The sequence below is a fragment of the Diuraphis noxia genome, unplaced genomic scaffold, assembly GCF_037042655.1.
Source record: "Diuraphis noxia isolate RWA-SAM2 unplaced genomic scaffold, SU_Dnox_SAM2 contig0001, whole genome shotgun sequence".
NCBI classification, from domain to species: Eukaryota; Metazoa; Arthropoda; class Insecta; order Hemiptera; family Aphididae; genus Diuraphis; species Diuraphis noxia.
In genome coordinates, this window is record NW_028301711.1 from 96,880,100 (window position 1) to 96,908,038 (window position 27,939).

Genomic DNA, 27,939 nt, shown 5'->3' on the forward strand with positions numbered 1-27,939 from the left:
ATTTCATAGGTTATTTATAGGTTTATATTTTTGTGCAATTACAGTTCAGTTGAAAATCATTTTCTTTTTTTTTAATAACCTTTCTACTGCCTCATTTTCACTGTCCTAATCTACCTGAATAATAATGATTAAAATATTTTTTTATTTTTCATTGTTTAAATTTACTAAAATATGTAATTAAATGTATAAACTATCTTGCAAAATATGTATAAAAACAAAAAATGTAATGTTAATAAACTGTTTATTATATTATATGCGTATTAAAACATTAATGTTTTAGAAGCACCTATCAAATAAGTTTTATTTGTAAAATTATGTATTATAATATATTGCTAATAAATAATAATATTATTGATTCTGACTTTGATTATGATTTGGAATATATTTCTCATTCATGAGAAAACTGAATACTTTAAAAATTAGTTTACCTATATTAATATAATGATTTATAAATATACAATGAATTTAAAGTAATAATAATTTAGTAATAATTACAATTGTTTATAATAAGTCAACAATTAAATTATAAATTTATTGTATTAAGTATATTATGAATAGTATTCTTTGAATACATATTACATCATAGTATAATACTACAGGTTTGAAGTATCTTAAATAGAAAATATTTTAATATATGATTAAGATATTATACTATTATAGGTAAGTACACTAATAACATAATAATAAACAAGTATAAATCACAAATTCACATTAATTAGCAAACAAGTATAGCCGTAAGTTCGTAAGTATGAATATTAGGCATTGCATGAATATACGACACCACGGCCGCCCGCGAAACTCTCCTACGGATGACGTCATGTGTAATAAGACGCTGCAGGGGGATGGGGGGAATGCTTTGTTTACGTAACTATGAGGCAACCTTTATTATCTATAAACCTTGATTATTATGTACATATTATTATGTTTTCTCTCTCTCACTAGAGTTTTACTTTCCTTGTCACACAGATGTGTACGAGTGAGAACCTTCGTTTCTGAACTTGGCCTAAACAGTGTTATGTAGAATGTATAAAGGAATGCCGTATCCATATGTTTAATATCTATGTGAATGGCTAGCCGCCGGCGTCGGAGTTCCGCCCTGGTTGTTGAGTGGGGAAGGTTGCTGCATCCGAGTTCCGTCCCAAATATACAAATTCAGTTTAAAGATATACCAATTCCGTCCCGTGTCAAATCGAATAAATAACAATATCATATTATTTAGAAATAAAGGTAATATTATTTCAGCTATTGAACCAAATAAACTTTTAAGTCGTTATTTGCGCGTCTCCACTCTCCGTACCATTTAATATATATTAAAAATGAATGATATACAATATATGTAGGTACCTACAGTGAAAAAACTACAATTTTAATTATTAAAAATGAATTTAAATTTTGTTTTCACAAAAAGTTAAGTAACAATATTGAACGATGGAAGTGTATTCAAAAACAATGCAAAGCATATATAAAATTGGTAAGAAAACTAAATTTGTAATAATTAAGTTTTTATAATAACTAAAGATCAGATTATTAGGTTCTTAAAAGCTTATAATATGATGCTAATATGTTCTAAAAAAAAGTGTTATTATTATTTTTAACACCAGATGAAGTAAGTGATTTTTTTGCTTTTGATCTGATGGAAATCAAACCAGTTGATGAAAAAGTTGATTTATTTTTGGATTACTTAGTTGATAATTATATTTCACCTGAATCTACTTTTCCACCTCGTATATGGGCTGAATTTTCACATAGTACTTTACGTACCACGAATAACTGTGAATCATTCCATTCTAAATTCAATCGAATTGTTTGTGAACCAAGCAAGAACGCCCTGCTAGCTCAGCATATGTGAGGTTGGTCATACTGGGCGAGGACGCTACTTCCACTCTCCCCCGTTCCAGCTTGGACAGCGGCCGGCTCCCGCTATATGGATGTGTGTGTGTGTGTGTACAGATGGCGTCGTTAGTATGTGCATATAGTTCTGTTGTTACTTGTTACCATTCGTAAACACAAAACGCATTGTATGCTCTCTGCAGTTCAGCAATTTAAGTTCTTTAATACTAATATGTAATGTTTTATAATGCGTGATATTCGTCATACGCATCGTTCATCGCCGGAAGATCTTCGTTTCACGCAACGTGCAGTTCGCACCTCTTTTTGGTTGTATCCAGACAGTTCGTCATCCTTCCAGTTCGGTACCTCGTGGTTTCAGTGGTAGTGGCCGAAGTCCGGAGGTTATCCTGTTTCCCTTGTTTTGTATTACTTCTTGTAAGAGCAATTGTCTCCCTTGTATAGTATATTATATTATTTGTATTAGTTTATAATACATATTTTTATGTATTACCACCCAGTAGATTGGCCATCACTGGTGAGTAAAGGTTGTTTCATATTATCATAATTAATATATATTTAGAGGTATTATAAATAAAGATATTGTTTTATATTTCAATCGTATACCATATATGTTCACTATCCTTTAGCAGCCTTCCAATTTAGGTGCAAGTCGCAGACGCCCACCTCATAACAGGAGCGGTTGCGGCGAAAACAGGAATGTTTTATCATGCCCACTCAAATATTTATCAATTTATAGAAGCTTTGAAATACGTTCGACAAGATTCCTACATCAAACTAAGAAGTACTATAAAACGAAGGAAACCTATATTAACCAAAGAAAAAAATTATGAATACAGTTCCAGTCAAATATCACAATTGGAATTTGTAAAACCAAATATATCCTATAAATTCAATCCAAATACAAATTTGTAAATATTTATGCTTTTTGACTATTAATAATATGACAGTTTGACTTATACTTATATTTTTTAAATGCATTTTATGACATCCATATTTATATAAACTATTTATTATATTTAGTATTATACAGAATTTTTTTTATATATATAATTACGATTGACTTATGAAAATGTAAATATTATGAATACTTATATAATTTTTTTAATGCATTTTATATAATAACAATAACTATTCAAATTATTAAAACTAAATTATAAAAATGATTAAGGACGGAATTAGTATATACCTTTTTTTTAACTGTGACGTAATTGGTATGAAAAAAGGTTCTGGGGATTGAATTAGGATGCAGCCGGGAAGGTCAGTGTATTGTTGTTGCGGGAAGATATTATACCTAACCGCCGCCTGGCTGCAAGTCGAGCGAACCAACACTGCTATGTGAGGAGATCGGGTGGGAATATGTTACATAATAATGCTATTTGTTGTTTATAATATTATCGCACGCTTGCCTTCTATAATAATAATGAGGAACCCATGGAATAATATAACAGGCTTAGGGAAAAGTATGTATACTATAAGAGGCCCAAAATTCTTGTGACGTTACAATGTACTTAATAAAATCTAATTATATGTGTAATTTAATAGCAATATAGCTAAATATGGCAAATGTTTTAATGGATTTAAGATATGTTCATATAAATTTGTCTAAGTTAAGCGAATTATAGATGTTTTATATCACAATTATGATATTTTACATAATCGTTAGTCTTAATATAATATATCAGTGAATCTAATAAAAATTATATATAATGTCTGTAATAGAAATATTGAAAAATAATAACAATAATTTACCTGTATCTGTATAAATGAGGTTGATTTTACCATGGCATTTCATTTTTTTTCTAGGTTAGTACCTAACCCAAACTAAGCTTTGATTTTATGTAAAATATTAAATTTTTACTTTGATTCATAATTAAACTTAAACGTGAATTTATGCTTAATGTAAGTTTAATATATTCACTTGCCTGAATTACGTCATTTGTATATAATTTAATAAAAATCTTAAGATGAGTGTACCTACCCATCTAAACCATTAGGAATAATATGAAATTTGAGTATTTTTTCATATAAAAACAATGATTTAGGTAATATAGAGGTATATATTTATTATAATAATGCCAATACTGAATAATGGGGTGAATATAAACACCAATGAACTATAAAGTATAATAATATGTGTACTATTTCAGTTATATAGCAGATAACTTTACATTCTATAAATACATTTAATAAATAACCATATTATCCGTTTATGTTTTTAATAGCCATATAGCTATTAAATGAATTTAAGATATTTTCATACGAATTTGTCAAAGTAATGTTAATCGTAGAGATGTTTTTATAAAATTTATGATAATTTTATATATATTTATTAAAATTGTGAAATTTCTGACCTACGTACCTATGTTTTTCTTAATATAATTTTGACTAATGATTAATACTAAAGAACTTATATTCGATTAACTCAGTATTTTTATTCTTAGTACATCTATTGTGTATGTATATAATATATATATACACACACACACATTATATTATATATTTTACTGATATTAAACAATACGAATTTCAGAATTCCATAGTAAGGTTTTGAAATTTAAACACATGCATTTAGCATTATATATGCTACCATGACACTATGACAGTATATTCTTATTTTTCCATCATACCTTTACAATGTAGGTTAATTCAAAGTTAATTGAATGCAAATACTAAACAATCATACATGTGAGAAAAGAAAATATGTCGATAATAATAATAATATAATAAAAAGATTTGAATTATTATGATAAAAGACTTCATTACAAAAACAATTTAATATCTACAGAGATTGTTCGAGCACGGCGCACATTCGAATTGCCACCATTTTCAGGATTTAAGTACCTGATGTTGCCGACACTGATTCTGCTGTCGGTCATATGATTGGGCCGCCCAAATGGCCGTTGATGTTCGGCCGCCGACGCTCCGTCGCACCTATTGAATTCTAATCACTATCGTTTTTGCCACTTTTCCTGGCGGTTCTGTACCTTTGATATAAGGCTTTATTGTGGTTATACGTGATCCACGTTGTTTTCTGTCTTCTTGATATACAAGCGTCTCACACGCATGACTGTATATTTCAGTTTCTTTTTATCCATTCCAATCGTTTGCGCCATACTTGCTAGAAGAGACTACAGTTCAGTGTCACCGGCAGATCGGCCACCCGTCAGATCAGACAAACCAGTAATTTAGCGTCACCGGCAGATCGGCCCCCGTCAGATCAGACAACTAGCAGATCAGCGAAGTCCTCGTCCAGCTCCGGAGTGGTTTGGATTTTGTTGTACTCCCCTTGTAGTTGTATCAATATAATATGCTCTCCTGTATGTAATAAACTCAATTGTATAATTAATTTGTATTTAGTGCTTTCCTTGTTGGTATCAGTCGGAAGAGTCTAGGCTGCTGGCGTCAATGCTAACGCACACGCACATAGCCAACAGAGATATTTCACAAATTAAAAAATCTTAACCTAAACATTTACAAATATAATATATTTATGTATATAATTTTTTTTTAAATACAATTTACAATCGAATTTAAAATGCCCATGAGTGTAGGTATGTATTCTATTAGTTTGTACTATCCGCTTATCATCTTATCGGTTGAAGCATAGTTTTTTGGATTTAATTGTTCGTATCTTATGATTGAACGATCTGATGGATACATTTTCCCTATTATACAGTTTAGAGTTATCTTTTTCGTCATCAGCGAACAGGCAATCCAAATGATCTCTGTGAAAGTCATATGATTTTTAACTACATGCCCTCGAACGCATTTTGCCTTAATTTTCTCCTTGTTGTTCAAAATGTAAGCATACGATATTGCTCGTAGGGCTATAAACTCATTAATTGGTTGTCCTTCCGATCGGAAAACAACCCAGGAATCTTTTTAGTTCAGCTATATAGCATAGGTGGTCTTGTGGTAAATCTGAACTATCCATACGGTCCAATAAGTTCGCTTTGTTCTTCAAAGCTTTATAAAAGTCATCAGTCTTAATATAATATATCAATGAATTTAAAAATAAAAATTCAAATAACCATAAACATAAATAATCTATTATATTTTTTGTAATAGAAAAATGTGTACAAAAATAATAATTTACCTGTATCTGTATAGGTACATGAGGTTGATTTTGTCTCCGAAATGACTCTTCATAGTACCATAATGATACTCGTAAATCAACGACTTAACTTACATCTAGTACTGCAAAACCTAAAATAAAAAATAATAAATAAATATTAATTAGAAATAATTAATAAAAATAAAAATAATACAACATTTGTGCGTGTGTGTGTAATAGATACCTATATATATATTGGCTTGCAAAACATTATAATCTTATTAACCATCGAAACAGCAGTTAGATTTTCGTTGTACTTAATACAATGTTTGAATATTTGTTTATTGATTAGTTTTTGTAGTCTTTTTGGACAAGACACTAGCTCCATCTTAAAACGTCTCCTCAACGATTCCATGGTCTTACCAAGAATGGCATTGTTTAAGAGTTTGAAAAATTCTTTCTCAAACTCCATGACAGCTTTATTTCTCATTTCGGTAAATAATCGTATATATTTTGCAAGCCAAGCCGATTGTCTAAACTCGAGAACTCTGTGCACTTTTTCCAAATTAATCCATTTGCTATGGTTTGCTGTAGGTTGCGATAGTAGATTACATAATTAATTTTTTTTTTAATGAAGTGGTGGGAAAAATGGGAGATCGTTATGTAAATCATGGAATTCATTAGGGTATGATATGTCTACCTCGTACACTCTGCCTATATCTGAGGTCGGTGTCAAAGCATCAAGATCTAATCCGTCTAACTTCGGCTGAACCCAATTAAAGTCCCCGTACGGCATGTACTGCGACATTTTCCAGCCGTATAAGTTGTTACAATCTTGATAAACTATCCATGATTTGGACTTTGTAGAGTCATAATCTATATTCTTCTCATTATTAGCTTTAGCGTACCTCATACTTGCTGGTGTGAGGCCGCCGCGGATTGATTTTTCAATGAATAAGTGGGTGTCATAATCAGAAAGCAATTCTAGTTTGACTTTGGTGTATTATATTATACTATATTATATTATATTATATTATATTATATTATATTATATTATATTATGTTATATTATTTTATACAGTCAAAACTAAAACCCGAAGCCGTATAGTAGAAAACAGTGTCTAAATTGTATGTAGAAAAGCACATGTCTCTTTAATTTTCGAACACGTCAGCCAACAGCACCACGTAAATTTTTAGATACAAATCACTATATTATACTTTTAAATTACATTTGATTGGATGTTTTGCCGATAGTGGTTTACGTAGATGTATTAAGTCTCTTTTTGAAATTTCTAGAAAACTACTGTAGTTGGTCAAATTATCTGTATTTTTCATGTAGTAACAATAGATTTTATTTGAGAGCGATGTGTCTGTCTTAAGGCTCTTTACAAAACCATGAGTATTGACGATGTTCATGCGTGACTTTTAACATTTACCGATTTATTAGAATTTTCCGTATGATATGGACGCTTATGATCATTATGAGATTGAACTGAAAAAAATTTACTATTGTATTGCTCATAAAAAAAAAAATGTAAATGGGTTATGAAAGAGATTAGTGTTTTTATATAGCTTGAATATCGATAAGGTGGTTTATATGCATTGGAATATTTTATATATAGTTGAGTACGTTTCATAAAACTTCATGAAATTATAATATACATTACATGACTTATATGAGAAGATAGGTTTATGAACTGAAGATAAAGTTTTATATATCTTTAAGTTATGTTCTTGTCTGGATTGTGTATTTTTTAAATACCGTTATTAAGACTTTTAGATAATATATAGATCTATGTTTTTATTAGAAATAATATTAAATGTGGAAATATTTTCATAGAAAAATAAGATATTTTTATTTTATATTATATTTGTATATAGATAAATGTATTTATCGAAAATATCAATGTTTATACTTGATAATATGAATGAATAATAAATTAAATAATATGAATTTATAATAATTATTTAACAATTTATTTTACTAACATGCTGTTTTATGTATATTATTAAAGTGTATAACTATAATATTTTTTTTGTTTTGTATTTAAATTATGATATTTTACCTTGATTTTTTACAACTTCAGATATTCTTACCTATTTTTATTAAAAATGTATACAATTTTTCCATATGTTTAAATGTGTTTTCATTAAGACGATTATATTTTGTTTAGGTATGGTTTTATGACTAAAAAATTTTAGTTTTATTTAAAAAATTTCGAAATAAGGCAACGTTTTTATTTTTAATTAAATCATCGATAAAATTATACATGAATTATTGTTATATTTTTATTAAGTATTTTAAGTACCTAGGTAATGTACAGTTATGAACGAGATATTTACCATTATAATCGTAAATGTTTTCAGCCGGCGTAAAAAAATCTTAAATTTCTCGCTTGGTTATGGTTGGTTGTTTCTGGATTACAATATTTGATTCTAGAAATAGTATAATTATTATTGTATACCTACTTGAAAAAAACCATACACTATGTTTACACTTTTATTATATTTTTTTTTTTAGATAGTACAACGTATATAATATGTTTTATTGTAATAATTAAACATGATATACATAGCCTTGATTTTATATATCTTATCTAATACAACTGTGTAGATATTGTAAAAAAATAATACTTACGGTGTTTTTCCTTGCTATGTCTGATGAGGTTATCTTTTCGTGTGAATATTTCTGAGCATATAGGTAGGTACTGCAACAAATCGTATTGGATACATCGTGCGACTTTGCATGTCTGTGTAGGATTTTAATCAATATAAAGGTTTTATCACATTACTAATTACTATACGAAAACATGATTACGTTTAAAACTGAAGAACACTAGTTGAACTCGCGAAACGAGACTTTAGACTTCAACGAATAGATAGATAATGAAGTATAGTAAAATATATTGTACTTTAAATCACCGTTTGAAATTAATATTTATCTATGTGACTTATTAGCACAATATCAGTACTAGTGGAGAAAAACTAACTACGGTGTTTGCTTAAGAAAAATAAATAATTTAATTCTTGTAATGCTTGTAAAATATTTGTAAACACTTTAAATTCACGACAAGACACATAGACGGTAATACACAGACAGACTTTGTTTTACTTAATGCACTAATTTTTGTCTGGTAATCACCTACAATACTCGGGACATATATCTAATCTCTATAGTTGTGTAGTCGTACAGACGGTTAATGAGGTAAAGGCGCGAGAAAGTATGGTAGGTGTTCGCGCCGAAAGGTAATTGCTTATCGTCGCGTCGATATGGTTGACGACACCGTCCTATTTACGTTTTCCCCGTCTCCTTCACTCCACTTCGTCCGTTATGTTTTAATTGTATAATTATTAATATTATTATACTATCTAGATATTTATTCTCTTTGTTTCCTATTATATTATTTAATTATTGGTCGGCCCTTTGCTGCATAATTTCTTGTATTTAATATGTTTATTATCATATTTCATATCTTTCGTATTACTGATTTTTTCTTATTATGTTTTTTATCTGCGGCCAACGCCCTTGTTTATTTTTTCATATTAATATTATGTTATACATATACATATATATATATATATATATATTTTTTTTTTTTGTAAACGGTCGCTCTAATAGCGCCCCCTTTTTTTTTGTTTTTCTCAATAACATGTAAACAACTTTCGTCGTTACACATTCTTATTATTATTAGCACCATTTTTTTGTTGTTACTCGACGTCATTGCGACGCGAACACAAATCCAATTCTCGTTATATTTCATATTAAATAAAACAACGACGTCTGCAACAGTTGAGTGAGTTTGTTTATTATTTCTTTCTGGTCATAAATGTGTGACTGATGGTTGGGCCCCACTGCTCACCAACTCACTCAACCGTCCTGCGACACCATCGATTTCGGGTCTACGTACTGGGAGTTCACTATTCACCCGTCATCTATGGTCGCTGTCTGTTCCGCGTAAGTCTACCAGCACCTATTGTGGGTTGTGTAAGAGGCCACCCCGATCGTCCAGTCGTACCAGTCGCTCTCTGTTCCGCGTAAGTCCGCCAGCACCCATTGTGGGAAGTGTGAGAGACAGCCCCGGTCGTCCAGTCGTACCAGTCATCAGCCCACCAGCCCGCTCGCACCTGCCTTAGTTATAAGTAATTTTAAGCTGCCCCATATTGGTAGTTCCCTCCTATGGTTATTGCACCAGACCGGATCGACCACAGGGCCCCTCGACCCATTAAAATAACTTGTATCATCCTACTTCCCTTGTGATATATATATATATATATATATATATATTCCTTCCCGTTCCTCCGTGTCATCGTCGTGCGCAGAAAGTTGCCTATTCGCAATTTACACTCGTAAATAAGGCGTAAATATATTTGATTGCCTACACGCCATTTACTCGGCGTTTAAATTTAGAATTGGCCGGTTTTGGCACGGCTCACTGTTCTCGGGCATTACCGAGTGGTCCTTTGAGAGTCCATAATGTTGGGCGCATACAGTAGGGATATAATGGAATGTTTAAATGTGCGAATTTGTGTGTTTGTGTGTGCCATGAACGAACAAATGACTGGTTAAATTTCTTTCATATAGGGAAATAGAAGGGAAGGGGTAAAATTTATGTCAGCCTTGTGTCGGATCGGGTGGCAGCTGTGACAACTGACGAGTTTATGTGTGTTACTGATCGCCTATATTGAGTAATTAAAATAAGTTTGGGAGGAACCTGTACTACGAATTGCCTATACAGAGGAGCTTATGTTTTTACATGTAAAATTTAAGGGGGAGGAGATCTAGAACTCTATATTATCCTACTAATGTGCTACAATAAATCATGGTCGATGTTGATTATCGAAGCAATTGTATTGCTCCAAAAGTTAATGTCATCCACGTGAAAAAATATTAAATTTAAATTTAAAAAAATACACACTCTATTCATCATTGGAAAACAAAATTCATTGAACTGATTCGAAACTTAAAACAATATATAAAGATAGTTGTTTATGTTGATTTATTTGAATCAATGTTTGCCATTTGGAATCATTTCAAAATGTCTCGATTTAAAATCTAATCGATACGTAACTGAGAAAACAAGTGACAATGTATACTAAAAAGCCGTTAAACCTTTTTATGTATCGTGAAATCTTCATCTCTGTAAACGATTATTTGTAGGTACCTATTGATTTATATCGGTATATATAATTTTATAGGCTGTTGCCGTTTCTCAAGTTTTGCATTGAAAGTTATTTGAATACGGAATGTACACACACAAACATATAACTGCGAGAAAATCTACTATGCGATGTAATAGGCTTGTTAAAAAAAAAATAACGATAACCGTAAATTTACCATCGATAACCTATAAAACTCAAAAAGAAAATAATAGTTCACCATTAAAAATCCATTCGATCATTAAAAATAAAAACGTCGATGCTACACTGCTACGAGTCGAGCATTTATTTTGCTTGATTGTATAAACAACCATTTAAATATGTATATGCTTGATAAACAAATAATCATATTATGATGGATACATAAATTATGCATTAGTTTTCTTAATATTTACATTCTGCAGCATAAATGTATTGCAGTTTGTATTTTATTCAAGTGAATTTCATTCTGTTTCGGGATTTATTCCAATATGAATCGAAAAACTGAAAATTAAAAATAATATTACTCTCATAAACCATCAAAATATCTGTTGTATGTGGCATTTGCCAACTAATAATAATAGACAAAATATTACTTCTTTTAGCATTAGGCCAATGAAGCAAATGAGCTGAGGCAGCACTTTGTAAAATAATATTTAAGGACGTAAGTACCACAGTAGAGGGACAGTGTGGGTTTCGAGTAAGAGACGATATATGTTTGTAAGCGATTCATAGAGACCCGTATTTGTGTGTGTTTGTTTTATGTTTAATAAAGTTATTCAAAATAGTATTAATTGTTCATCGGTTATTTTGTGTACCATAGAGAGATAGGTATACTACATATCCATAACCGCAAATAGACTGTCTTGAACCTAAATACCTACAATCGAAAATAAAATAACAATTTATTTACCTACTATTAAAATAAAAACCTACTGCTATACATTCTAACCATTTATTTTTCTTACTTGTGAAACCATTAAAAAATTATGTTATCAAATAACATCACATTGCATCAACGAAAAGTCTTTCTTAATTTTACATGCTTAAGGTAATATAAGTGTATAATAATACTTTGTATTTTTATTCTATCCAAATAAATTTTCAGTTTTGGGATTTTATTAAATTGCATATGAAAAATGTATAATTTAAAATGTCCTTAAATAAAAAACATTATATTGTTACCATAACGTTACGTTGTTTTTTTTTATTTTTTATTTTTAATAACATTACATATGACTTAACCTATCATATTATATAATGTTGTAATATAAATATTTGTTTAAAAAAAAAATGTCCTCAATATTTCGGAAAAATAGCTTTCACTTGTATTAACCTACCAATAGGTATGATAAATCACAATATCATATTAAATAAATCATCTCATATACAATCGCATACTAAATATAGTGAACAATTATTTATTGAATAACAATGTAATGACACAACATAATAATATTAAGTTTTTAACAACGTATACATTTTTGAACACTTGTAATAGGTAGTTAATAATAAGTTGAAGTTTTTAATTATTGCATTGCCTAATGTTATAATATAATATCTTAATCATTGATATGTTTTCAGATCTGTATTAATGTATTCTTGTTTTATGGTTTAGACAAGTCTATTAAAATTTAAAATCTTTTAATTTTAATTATCATATCATGTTAACAGAAAAATGAATGTTTTAGTTTTTTGTTAATCTGCAGACATTAATGATAATATTTGGAAAGTACACCACTTACTGCCTCTGGCTCTGAGGTTTCCAAAATCTACGTCATTAGTTTTGTTATCTGTCCAAATCATATTATTTTAGTTAGGGTTGCTTATTCTGGTTGATGATTAGTCTCATCCCTGTTGCGATTTATGATCATTTTATTCTGAAGGGTCAATCGTTTATCTGAAGGTGGTGTTTTTAGGGATGGTCTTCCATATTTCATCTGATTTTTTGACAGGGTTACCAAGCTTTACCAATCCCAACAATTCAGGATTAAGTCAAAACCAGCTAAAAACCATTTTGTTTTGGATCTATCTAAGGGCCTGGTAGACATCAGATGGAGAATTAACGACGGAATATGTATAACGGGAATGTTTTATAGAGAAATATAATTGTTAAATTATAATTTTATTAATTATTTATAATAGATAATAATATACATTAACCTTTTATAAATTGTACGTATACTTATAACAATACAATTTATGTGTATTATGTACACAAATTTAAGTGTCACCTGTTAAGTTTAGTAAAATCATTGTATTTTAGTTACTCAAAACTCCGTGTCTTAACAGTTATATCAAAAGCATAGTATTCAAATAAGCTATTTTAATAGTGGATATAGGCTATTGTATTGATTTGAAAAATGATATAAAATGCTTACATTTTCCCAAAATATTTTTTTCTGTTCACAAAATCTTGAAAATTACTTGAAAAAATCAATATAAGACCTCATGATATTGGTTAGGTTAGGTAATCTATTTATCAGATACTTATTTATCTGGCTGACATATTTTTGACCGTTTCGTAGATATTATTAAAAAAATATTTGGACGTTCCTTTATAAGTTATTTCATATTTAACATAATTTATCGAGTTTGAATAAAGACAGCTCCCATAGCAATATTAATGTGTAGTTATAAATTTCGTTTTACACCTATAGACTATAGAAACACTATTAACTTTGCATCTCCGCCCTCTCGACCGTTGTGTGCTTTTCCTTGGGGTTTTTTTTTTTTAATTACGCACAAAATGCATTTTATTGGTGCAAGTGTATTTGACCTGTGTTTGTTTTAGTCATGTTCAGGACATTATACATAAAGTCAATTACGAAGAAACAGCATAATATACGACTTGAACGTTTATTATTTGCGTAATAAATTTCTTAAAAAAAAAAAAATGAATGAAATGTTTATGGCACGGTCATCGGAGTGTGTGGGACGTTGTATTTCTATTACAATCATCCTTCCTTCCCTTTACCACAACCACTTCACAAAGTTACGCCGTGGCGAGTACATTAAATATGCATATACGAATTGTAAAATAATATGTGCATTTGATCGCATCGTCAAAGTGGCAGAAGAGATAAAAAATAGGTATGCAACGGCAACAAACATTGTATCTAAACGTAACAATAGCAGCAGCAGCAGAAAAAACAACAGCAATAATAATGTACTTTTACATGATATTAAAATAATATTTTGTGTAGGTTAAATATAAATAATAATAATTATACCTAATCATATTGTACGCACTTACTTGACAAAAAAAAAAAAATTGTGTTAACGCAGATCGTGAAATTCCGATAAGAACAATAGTATGGTGTTGAACCGACGAGATCACGACACAATGTATACGTAAATACTGAAACCGTTTTAGGGTTTTTTTTATTATAATAGGTAAATATATTTTTTCATGCAATATTCGAGTATAAATTAAATAGAGAGAGTTAATTATTATCTAAGATACGTTTAAGTCCATCTAAAAACTAAAAATTATGACCTCATCTTTTTATTTTGTAAAATATATTGTCCTTCGTTTATATAGATAGCGATTATATTATATGATAGTAATAATCAACGCTCATATTATTATTATTTTTTCGTTATTTAAATCGTTGTTATAATACTGACGCCACTGTAAATTCGATGGTGAGGAAAACAAGTTTAGTAATATTGGTGTGTTGCTAGCTATACTGTAGTTTTAGTAGGTTCGGGAAACTTTCTGGTCGATCAGAATGGTCAAATGCTTAAGAGGATGTCAGCGCACTATTTATTTTCTCTGTCTGGCTCACTCGTAACATAGATAAAATGCATATACGCAGAATCATTTTTTCTATATCTTGAAGTAATTTTAGAGTAAAACCTCCCATTACAAAAAAGATAGAAAATAATATTTTTGAGGGAATGACATATCGATTTGTCTCAATATTGTCTCTAAATAATTTAAACATTATTTAAATGTACAGTAATTTTTTGTTTATTTTGAAAGTACAATACAAAAATACAAAGTCAAATATCAATAAAATATAAAATCAATATTTCATTCCCTCAAAAATATTATTCTTTATCTTTTTTGTGAAGGTTTTACTCTAAAATTACTTAAAGACATAGAAAAAATGATTCTTCGTAATCGTAAATGCGTTTTGTTTATGTTACGCGTGGGTCAGAGGGAGAAAACAAATAGTGCGCTGACATCCTCTTAAGATATATCTTATCTTATCTATATCTATATATATAAATTTCGTGTCACGATGTATATTCGCGATAAACTCCGAAACTACTGAACGGATTTTGATAAAATTTGGTAACCATTTATATTATGGTCTAACTTAAAAGATGGAATAGTTTTTATTCAATATTTATTATTATTATTGATTATTAATAATATGTGGCGAGCGACGTGAATATTCTGGAACGGTCGCGCCGTTAGGTGGGGCAGGTAGCTATTGCCGTGGAAATTGATATTTATTTAATAAATAATATTTATAAAAAATATTCTAAGTTCTAGAATGTTCATACATGTATTTACATTTATTATAATTCGTAATTTACCAGCACACCAACTGTTCGCGCCAAACAAATTATACGCTGATGTGCACGACAACCAGTCTACTTATCTTAGCTACCTTCTTAATCGTTTCCCTTCTCCTTCATGCACCACTCCGTATTTAATTGTTGAATTATTATAATTGTGTTTTTTGTTTATTTATTCTCTTTGTTTTATATGTTAGCTATTTAAATTATTGGTCAGTTTTGTTGCCGTATTAATGATAATAATAATTATTATTATTGTTTTTATTATGCGGCCAAAGCCCTAATTATCGATGTTTTTATTTGTCGTTGGCGTTAAACTGTCTGCCATTGTGTCGTCTTTTTTTTGCCGTCGTTGTTGTTCGCTATTAAAGCGACAACACATATTTTTGTACGTAAGTTGTTTTTTCTTCCGCTATTGCAGCGGCTTCGTATCTTTTTTATTTTAAACTTCGTTCGATGTTTTATTGTAAGTCGCATTAAGCGCATATGTATAATTTGTTGTCACGATAAGTCGCATTAAGCGCATATATGTAATAAACTGTTTTTCATGATCTACACAAATTACTTGTTGTTTCGTCTCTTCATTGTAAAGACCCATTAATCACTAGACGCAGATCGTAATAAGTGGCTTGTTGTTGGTTACCTCACGTCCTCCACTTATTGGCCAGTGTCTATCGAGTATTGGGTGTCGCATTATCGCAGCTGTCAGGCCCCTTTTGCATCAGCGATTGAGTCGTCCGTCGCGTAAGTCCGCCAGCAACCGATCGTTGTGTGAGAGGCCGCCCAGGTTGTCGAGAGTTTTCATCAGCGAACGAGTCTTCTGTTGCGTAAGTCCGCCAGCAACTAATCGTTGTGTGAGAGGCCGCCCAGGTCGTCTAGAGTATTCCACGTCTGCGGCTGATCACCATCGCAACCGGACTTCCGTAGCTTAAGTTTTAAGTTTTAGTCTTGTCCCGGAATTTGTAAGCTCTGTGATCATTGCACCACACCGATTTGACCACAGAGCACCTTCCCCATAACTAACTTGCACATTCAAATTCCTCCCAGTCTTGTTCCCGTAAGAATTTGCCTACACGCCACATATCGGGCGAAGGCGTTTGTTTGCCTATCCGTTTCGCGTTGATTGGTTACTACTGTGGCAAACTCATTGGTTAAATTGTTCTCGAATGTTTCGAGTGGTCCTTCGGATTAGCCTCTACTTAGAGCGTATACACCAACCATAAATACTTTGTATTGTGTTATTATTGTGCAGTGTTCAGTATTGAATATTCTTTTTAATTTTTTTTTAATTTAGTTTAATGCCACGGAAATCTAACCTTAACAATCAGTATAGTAAAAATGCACGACGTATGCGTGTTAATAGAGCTCATGAATCGGAAGAACAAATTTCAGCAAGAAACGAAACTCAACAAATCAGAGCAGCAGAAATTCGCAGACAAGAGTCTCGATAACAGCGTGATGAACGTCTACGACAAAATATATTGAGAACACGATCGGCACGAGAATGAAAAAAATAAAAAATAAAATAAAAATGCAGAAATACATACAAGATGCGATGACTTATATACGTCATTACTGTCGACCTGATTTGTTTATTTCATTTACGTGTAATCTAAATTGGGAAGAAATAAAAAGTTTGTTATTACCAGGCCAACAATCAATACATCGTCACGATATAATTACACGTATGTTCAAACAAAAGTTAAAATCTTTAATTGATATAATCGTAAAATATTCAGTTTTTGGTAACACACGTTGCTGGCTGTATTCTATTGAGTGGCAAAAGCGAAGAATTGTTTGATATTGTTACCAGTCACATGATCCACTGACCGTGTGGTGCTTTTAAAATGACATCACCATGCATGGAAGAAGGAAGGTGTAAGAAACATTTCCCGAAACCTTATTCTAATGATACTATTACGGATATCGATGGTTATCCATTGTATCGCCGCAGAGACCTTAAGAATGGTGGTCACACATTTAAAATGCGAATGTCGAGTTCTAGAAATGAAATTGAAATTGATAATAGGTGGGTAGTTCCATACTCACCCTTGCTGTCAAAAGCGTAAAAGGCTTATATTAATGTCAAGGTTTGCAGTTCCGTCAAATCCATGAAGTACATTTGTAAATATGTTAATAAAGGTAGTGATTTGGCCGTATTTGAAATTCAAAATATAAACAAAAATGACGACATAGCAAGATACCAGATGGATAGATTTATAAGCAGCAGCGAAGCTATCTGGCGGATTTTAAGTTTTCCCATATACGAAAGAGAACCTTCTGTCCAGCATCTTGCAGTACTTCTCGAAAACGGTCAACGAGTATATTTTACCGAAGAAAATATTCTCCAAAGAGCATTTGAGACACCGAAAATGACACTAACTGAATTTTTTAGATTATGTCAAAAGTCTGATGTATTCGGCCAATTTGCAAAAACATTATTATATACCAATGTTCCACGCTATTTTACATGGAATAATATAGGGAAAAATTGGGAGCCACGTAAGCAAGGAAAACCACATCCATCGATCCCAGGCATATTTAAAGCTAAGACATTAGGACGACTTTACACTGTACATCCTAAACAACGTGAATGCTTCTTTTTGACTCTGTGGGAAAAATATAAGAATTATATGGCTGAAGGTATACTGCATCGAATTAGACGAACAAATCAATGTCCAAATTTAGATTTCACACCAGATATTATAATGAAGCATTAGTGTTGATCGAAGATTTATGTATTTTAATTTCAAATTTGTCACTTAGTCATAAAGGAATGCCATCACCTGATCGCCCGTCTGCCGACTTAGTTAACACCGATTTACAACGAGAAAAACAGTACAATGACGTTGATTTAGCAACAATTATTTTGAATAATGAACCATTACTGACAGCCAAACAAAAAAATATTTATAATCGGATAATGCCTGACGGTTGATGCAGACCAAGGTGGGTTTTTTTTCTTAGACGCGCCAGGTGGAACAGGTAAGACATTCTTAATATCATTAATTCTTACAAAGACACGTTCCCAACAGACAATTGCTTTGGCAATTGCATCGTCAGGCATTGCTGCAACTTTGCTAGATGGTGGACGAACAGCACATTCAGCTTTGAAATTGCCATTAGACATTCATAACAAACCAAATGCAATGTGTAACATTCAAAAAAAAAGAAGCGGAATGGCTACAGTGTTGCAAAATAGTGAAATAATAATTTGGGATGAGTGTACTATGACTCGTAACATTCACAAGCTTTTCATAGAACTATGCAAGATTTGAAGAGCAACAATAAAAATTTTAGTGGTACTGTTTTACTACTGTCCGGTGATTTCCGACAGACTTTACCAGTTATTCCTCACTATACTTTTGCCGATGAGATCAACGCATGCTTAAAACAATCGTTTTTATGGACAAGTGTTGAGAAACTTTCGACTGACTGAATACGCGAGTACAATTGCAAAATGATCCATCGGCACAAGTATTTTCTAAACAATTACTGGATATTGGAAATGGTAAAATTGAGTTGCATCAAAATAAACAGTACATAAAATTACCAGATATTTTCTGCAATGTTGTTGAACCGATAATTGAGAGTGTCTTTCCGGATATATTGAATTATTACTTAGATGACAATTGGCTCTGTAATCGCGCTATTTTGGCAGCAAGAAACGTTGATGTAAACGAAATTAACTTCCATATACAACAGATTTTTCCCGGTGATTTGATGTCTTTTAAATCAATCGACATGGTTATTGATGAAAACGAAGCCGTAAACTTTCCAACTGAATTTTTGAATTCTCTGGATTTGCCATGAATGCCAACACTCAATCTTCAATTGAAAATTGGCTCACCAATTATTCTACGTAATTTAAACCCAACTCAATTATGTAACGGTACACGTTTAGTCATAAAAAAAATTACCGAAAATATTCTCGAAGCAACAATTTTGACGGAAAAAATTTAAAGGAGATATCGTCCTGTTGCCACGTATTCCACTGGTAGTGTTATAATATAAAATACCGTTTAAAAGGCTCCGATTTGTTTAGCTTATGCGATGACCATAAATAAATCTGAAAGCCAAACAATTTCTATTTGTGGTTTGGATTTGGAAAACACATGTTTATCACATGGACAGCTATAACATGTTGCCTGCTCACGTGTAGGAAAACCATCAAATCTCTTCATGTTAGCGAAAGACAGGTTAACCAGGAATGTTGTACACAAAGTAGTACTAAGATAATTTTTAGTTTTAATAATTTAAAATTTAAAAAATTTTTGTTTGACGTCAATGTTATCTACCTCATTTAAAACAGTTTATTTTTATATATTTTTAATGTATATAGTATATTTTGTAAGTAAGTCACTGATTACAAACAATATAATTTAATATAATATGAATAAAATGTAAATTCAGAAAGTATACATATATGTTGGTTTGTGCTTAATTTCAACATTTCGATACTTTACCTATTACTTTTAAATTTTGGTGAAACGTTTTATTTTCAATCTCATATGAAAAAATCTATTTTAAATTTTTTTAGAAAATATTAATTTGATAGTACCAAAGATTTAGTAAAAAATTGATTCAATGTATTATAATAACTGATATTAAATTGAATAGTTATTGTATCAAATGGTGATAAAGTGATGACAAAATAAACTTAGTATACTATTACAATTAAATTAATAAATGATTTATTGAAACAAATAAAAATATTTGATTATTTAGTGGTCTTGCAAATAAATGACTCATTGTACAGTTACGATAGAAATAAAACATTGTATCAATTTATTTTTTGTATTAAAGAAAATAAATAAACGGTAAATATTTCAAACAATATAATAATAAAATTTTATTTAAAAAATGTCGATAACTTTCTAAGTTGAGTCGTATAATATATAAATAATAATAAAAACAAATTGTAATAATAATATTAATATAATATGTGATGGCTAGTATTTCAAGTTTATCATAATGAAATCAACGTAATCTTCAGTTGTCAAAAAATCGTATGTGTAGATATAACATGAATGCTGGAAAAATGAATACTCTGTTTCCGGAAAAAAAAATAATAATGCTTATGCTAAATATTAAATGTATAACATAACAATATAGTCAAATATGAAAATAATACATATTGCAGCAGTATAATATCGTTTTCAAATTTGAAATTTTAATGAGTTTTTCAATCTGATTGAAACAAAATAACAATATTACATAATGTACTTATTAAATTTTATAGGGTTTCTGGTTCGAAAACCAGGCATAATATATTATAATAATTATGTTGTGCCAGTATGGTGTTTTTATGGTACAATCTGTACAATACTGTAGCCGCATGGTCCACTTGAAACATAATACCCGATCATCGATAATAATAGTTTTTACTATTTACACACTACAACATACGGATAGCTGATATACACATTAGTCATTAAACATTCACACATCTGGAATCCAGGCGACACCAAAGCAACTCTGATTTTTCAGTATAGAGTTACGTATTATCATGTACAATACTCGTGTCAGAATCCGCTATTTTAGGCTCGATCATTGATGTGATTCGTGTTTATTATGTTTTAATTTTCAACACTTTGTGGCTTGTTGTATTTTCGTCGAATTTATAATCATAGTACATAAATGGTATTTGCACAAGTTTACAATATAGTATTATGTAGATACATATTCGTGCACGTGTAGGTACTATATTATGCGTAATATGATTACAAATAGACGTGAGTAAGATTTAATAAGGCTTGGTGAGTTGATGCAATTTCTTTAATTCAATTAAACGTTATTTTTGCAATTGCACTCATAATTAATTAATATACATTCCAAACATATTGATTAAGATAAAAATAAATTATATAAATTTTGGACACATACCTATATTTAGTTAGAAATTGAAAGCTAATAAATAGCATCATCAACTTAAATTCATATTCTATGTTTAGTTTTAATTGAAAAAAATATATAAATTGCTAACTTTGACAACTTTTATCCTTGCTTTGTTAAAAATAAGTACAATGTACCAATTTGCATATTATAAATAAATAAATTATGGTCACAAAATAAAAGTGTATACGTAATCGACTGAATTCAAAATTGTGTCTATTCATATCACACACAATAAACGTATATTTTATATATAACAAAAAAAAAAAAAAAAAAAAACTGAAACATGATTATTACTAAAATACTACATTATAATAAGTACATCTAAAGAAATATTATAATATTGCCGAAAAACTATTTAATTTGCACTTAAATTTGTTTCTATACGTCTTAAGTAACTAATTAAACATCAGTTTTATCTAACATAATGTAATGATAAATTACTTATTTAGTTAAAAAAAGGAAATAAAAAGCGGGTAAGTCGTGGGTGTCGTTCTGTTGTACGGTAACATACTGTTAGATTGAATGATTACAACAAAATCTCTGGACAAACAAACTAAAAATGAATATAAAACCAGGATAGGCAGAAAAGTAGTCAAACCTAAAAAATTGGACTTATAGATTACGTTCTAATTTAAATATCAAAAATATTTATATATATATTATGTGGCGGTCCTGGACGGATACCGCGTGGGTCAGTGGTGTCACTAGTGTAGGAAGTGGTGGAGGAAAAAAACACAAACAGTTCGCGGTATTATGATTTTTTTATTGTGGTGGTTGAAATTACAACTGCCAGAAAATGATCAACACGAAAATCAAAATAGCGGGGGGGGGAGGGGGGGGGGGGGTGAAGCGTGTGTCGTTCAGTGTCGGTCAGAGAACTCACTCTACTATCGAACGGTTCGGAGTCTCGGCAGATCGACAGTTCCAGGCGCACTTATCGCGTATCGGTGTCGTCCGTCGTCGATTGACGGTTGAAAAGAGAAGTAATTGCGCGGGTTTCCGCGCAAAGGCCATTTGAATTCAAACGGCTATTACGCGGGCCCACGTCAATTATTATACTCTCTTAAGCTAAGTAAATAATTTCTTTGTATTATCAGAACATAAAACTTATTTATGAAAATAAAAATATGTTAAAAAAGTATGTACAAAATTATATTGTGACAATAATTCAATTTTTTATAATAAGGATAATAGAAAAGAGAGATGTGGTCATAACAAGTAATAACAGATAAGCTATTGTTAGATAATTATGTATTAAGATGTTAATTCATATTTTTTAAGACAAACGTGTATGAATTATCTCTTTTTAATTAAAAAAAAATTACAAATAATGAATAAACAGAGTATTAAATAATATATTCACCATAAATTATAATATACATTATTCATATTTAGGTATTATCAGTGCGAACATTATGTGTTAAAAAAGATTTATCCTATTTGATTATTATGATCCTTGGATCTTAGATCTTTGATCTAACAAATCAAAATGCCATGTGGGTATGTCTATGTTGCATCAAACTGGAGTTTGTAGAGAAAAATTTGTCACAAACATCACACGCGTATGGTTTTTCACCACTGTGTGTGTGTCGATGTCTTGTCAAAATGCTTCTTTGACTGAATGATTTGTCACAAACATCGCACGCGTACGGTTTATCACCAGTGTGTGTGCGTCGATGTCTTGTCAAATCGCTTCTATGACTGAATGTTTTGTTACACACATCGCACGCGTACGGTCTTTCACCAGTGTGTGTGCGTCGATGTATCGTTAAATGGCCACTTTCACTGAATGATTTGTCACAAACATCGCACGCGTACGGTTTTTCGCCAGTGTGTGTGTGTCGATGTCTTGTCAAAATGCTTCTTTGACTGAATGATTTGTCACAAACATCGCACGCATACGGTTTATCACCAGTGTGTGTGCGTCGATGTATAGTTAAATGGCCACTTTCACTGAATGATTTGTCACAAACATCGCACGCGTACGGTTTTTCGCCAGTGTGTGTGTGTCGATGTCTTGTCAAAATGCTTCTTTGACTGAATGATTTGTCACAAACATCGCACGCATACGGTTTATCACCAGTGTGTGTGCGTCGATGTATAGTTAAATGGCCACTTTCACTGAATGATTTGTCACAAACATCGCACGCGTACGGTTTTTCGCCAGTGTGTGTGTGTCGATGTCTTGTCAAAATGCTTCTTTGACTGAATGATTTGTCACAAACATCGCACGCATACGGTTTTTCGCCAGTGTGTGTGCGTCGATGTATCGTTAAATGGCCACTTTCACTGAATGATTTGTCACACAAATCGCACGCGTACGGTTTTTCGCCAGTGTGTGTGTGTCGATGTCTTGTCAAAATGCTTCTTTGACTGAATGATTTGTCACAAACATCGCACGCATACGGTTTTTCGCCAGTGTGTGTGCGTCGATGTATCGTTAAATTGCCACTTTCACTGAATGATTTGTCACACACATCGCACGCGTACGGATTTTCGCCAGTGTGTGTGCGTCGATGTATCGTTAAATTGCCACTTTGGCTGAATGATTTGTCACAAACATCGCACGCATACGGATTTTCGCCAGTGTGTGTGCGTCGATGTATTTTCAATTGTCCACTTTGGTAGAACGATTTGTCGCAGACATTGCTTGTGTAATTTTTCTTTTCCATTTTTTGTCGGATTGACGTCAGGCTGCTTCTATTTGTAAATAATCTATTTAACATTTATTTATTTTTCGTTAAACTATTTGGTAACTATATACTTTTTTGCTTATAGTCGATTAGATTTAATTTACCAGTTTTCCAAGCCAGTATAATATAATTTTGTATTTTTTAAACAATTAATAGAATTATGCTCTTACTTACGCATTATCATTGACTGATACCGTCTTACTTCTATTTCCGTTAAAAATAACAATTTTATACAATATATTTTCTTTTTTAATTTGTCGTTTAATGCCTGGAGTAGGTAGTGATATTTAATACATTCCGTTACAAATTTCCGTAGATTTTCTGTATCTCAATCTCCGTTAAAGATTTTTAACACACTCATTTAAATTACAGGACAAACATGTTTAGCTTTGAAAAGGCAAAACTATTTTTTTAATTGCTACATCATAAAAAGGGGTCAATTTGCGGTAGTCATGTGACTCGATTACCACTTATCACCAGTATCAGAGCCATGTTGTGATCGTGTGACTCGATCGCCACTGGATGTCAAAGTGCTTAATAAAAGTGCTTATAATTAATTTGTTCGTTTATTTGTGTGCATCGGTGACCAGCGTATACGACAGCGCAGACGGTTTATCTGTCTTGGATATATTATAGATTATTAAAAATTTCCAAATCTTAGATTTAATAATAAATAGTTGCTCAAAAGTTTTGAAAATATTACCTTATAAAGACATTGCTAATATAAGTAAAAACCTAAATTTAAAGTTTTTAAGAATGTTTTTAACCAAATTAAAACAAAAAATTCCAAAATTAAAATTTCTATAAATAGCTCAAAAATGGCTAAAATTTGCTAAACTTTTAACCGTAAGGAACAAAATCCTAAATACAACAATAAAGATTTCTCGTCATTTTTCATTTAAAGCAATATTTCTGGTAGAAAACGTCGTCCGTAATTATTTAGTATTATAAAATAGTAAATTCATATGTTTTTTTTTGCTTTAACCACTTTTATTTCGAGTAGTAAATTTGCTATGGCCTCATAAATATTATTCTTTAAAATTTTTATTATAAACGATTTTACACTAAGTTTAATCAAAAACGTAAAGTAAAAATATTTTGCGTAAATGAGTCTACTTGGATCAAATATAGAAAATATATAGTGCGTTGACATCCTTAGCTTTATATTCAATACATTGTTCAATTTCCGCTTCGTTCTGAAGTAAATAATCATTCCCTACCTTCAGACTAGGTATAGTCTTATTTTTTGATCAGCAAAGACGACAACGATGGGCGTTGGCGTATTATAATATATTGTCGTGTATTATTTTATAATACTATTATTACCATGTAGAAACTATAAAATGTCCGGTCGTCCACGCGCAGTCACCACCGAGCTTATTGTCAGCATCAATGCGATGCGGTTAATAGTCATTGCTGCGCTAATACGATACAAAAAAAGAGAGGAAAATCACGATAACCATGCATTGTAAAAAGCAATAATTTACGGAGTTATCATGGCAAACAATCGCGGCGAGCCAGCGACACGTTGGTGTGATAACAATATTATTATAATTATCAGAGACTCATCGTGTCGCCAAGGATGAGTCTTGGCGCAATGGTTTCCTGATGCTAGAAAGTAAGTACATTTCTTTTATACCTTTTTAGTTATTTTAAGTTTATTTGATCACTCGACATCGTAATCTCTGAACTTCGCTATTCTCGCCTTCACACGTATCTTATACCTTAGCTAAAACAGTTTTATACAATATTATTCATTATTATCGTACTTGGCACCTAACTCATCGTCACGGTACGATCACACACTGTGGCACGAAGTACTGTAATCAGTTTTCGTAGTTATAAAAATTAAACTGTGCAGGGGTGCAGTACTATAATGTACTGTGTAGTACCTAAAACTGTACAAGTATCCCAAAAACTACAAAAGCCACATTTCTCAGCGTTATCCCGCACCGAAAAAGTGTTGATTACGAGTCGTCGGACCTTTCCCCCTGCACGAGAATTTCAAACGTTATATTGAATAATAAAAAAAAAACTTATTTTGTTATTGATAAGATAGGATACATATGATACATATTTTAGTGTGGTAATACACTGACTAGATATCTGTAAGAAACGATTGCCAGTTTTTCCGGATTTTGAACTCAATAATTGGGATCTTGCGATATAAGACCAAATCTATGACATTGCGTGGTTGAGCACCACCAGGTGATTTTGGCCTCAAACACTGCAGTAGTAGTCGTTACCTTAAACCGGGTAAGCAAAAACGTATAACCTCCGTTGTCCTTTTCATGTTACTCGAAGGTTTTGACTTCAAATACCCAGTAATTAGATCGAATGTCATTTCCATATTGTTGCTACAACCGGAATGGATAGACGGTCATTTCTCTAATGAATAACTATAGGGTACTATTCCCAAAGTATTTATACTACGGTTACAATCTATATTTATCGCTAATATACAATGACTTTTTTCATGAAATATAAAATATATTAAGTTTACCTATATTATAGTGAAATTATTTAATCATTTTTATATACTGATAAATTCAAAGGCTTTTGAGAAAGTTTTTTAAATAATTTAAGTTTAAAAATGTAAACATTTTTTTATCGATTTAATTATTTTAAATGGTAAAGACCATAACATATTTTTTCATTTCAACTTGCGAATCAAAACGTTACTCAGAATATTTCGTTTTGTTAAAGTCAAACTATGGATGAGTAGATAATTTTTTATAACAAAATTTAAAGTTTTGACGAGTAGAATAGAGCACCATTTTGCGTAATACTCCTGTGCGGTTTCACTCCATTCGTCTAAACTTTATAGGTAATAACTGAAAATTAATAAAAACAAACAAAATTCAACTAAACATTCACGTATATTATTGAAAAAGCTTAAACGGCCGAAACCATTATTACAATACAATTTTTAGTTATGTAATAGGTAAATATATTAGTAAAACCTTGTAATGTTGTATGGGATGATACTTCAATGACGTCAGTAGATAAGGAATGGTTCGGGAAGATCGATTTGTTTACGTGACGGTTGCCTCAACAACCTGTATTATCTATAAACCTTGGTATGCACGCTCACTTTAGTTGTCAAAAAGTGTTGTTTAACTTTTAATTTTCATGTGTTTATTATTCGCAATACGCGACTTTTGTAATTTTATAATTATTTTCTTTATATTGATTTATTTGTCATATGATTGTTCTGCCGATCGGCTTGTGATCGTGCGCCATTTTTTTGTCTTTTCTAACCCTAGCGTGTAAGATATTGAGTTGCAGAGCAATTACATTAAACTGTTATGTTACATAACTTATGTACATTGCCCATCGGCCATCACAACCGATTGCTGTTATTTTTTTTTGTGGCATTAGAGAGCCTCGCATCATCACCCATATTATTGAAAATTTACTAGTCCATCAGTTCCTAATTTATTACTAATTTATTATAGTCCACTCTTTCATCTTCCGTCTAAAGGCTAAAGAACAACAGACAATCAGACACACGGTGCGTAACGTATGGGCCGTCGTTGGCACACACACACATACACGTCGTACGTACGCGCCGTGCCGGCGTTACATGTGCAGCCGTTCATCCCGCACAATGATAATGTTTCAATATAATTGAGACGTGTTTTTTGGCAATTTTTATGTTTTTTCATAAAATATAACTTCTTTTGTTTCAATAAATCTTCTTTTTTATATACCATTCGTCTGTTTTTAATTATATGTTGTTGAATTGAAATATATTTGGGTGTGCTGCGTGAA

General features: G+C 31.1%; 1 protein-coding gene and 1 long non-coding RNA gene across 2 annotated transcripts in view; both read right to left on the reverse strand.

The window, feature by feature from the left end:
* Nucleotides 1-24,144, reverse strand: part of LOC149062579 (uncharacterized) — a 28,294-nt gene extending 4,150 nt beyond the window's left edge. Inside the window, exon 1 of the mRNA XM_089215361.1 lies at nt 23,067-24,144. Within this exon, the coding sequence (XP_089071487.1) occupies nt 23,067-24,144 (1,078 nt within the window). The remainder of the gene's footprint in view (nt 1-23,066) is intronic.
* LOC149062581 (uncharacterized) lies at nt 4,553-8,868 on the reverse strand. The gene is made up of 4 exons (XR_016190144.1): nt 8,544-8,868; nt 8,249-8,341; nt 5,948-6,057; nt 4,553-5,166 (listed from the first exon to the last, which is right to left on the reverse strand). It is a non-coding gene; the product is annotated as an uncharacterized LOC149062581 (long non-coding RNA).
* Nucleotides 24,145-27,939: the final 3,795 nt, after the last annotated feature.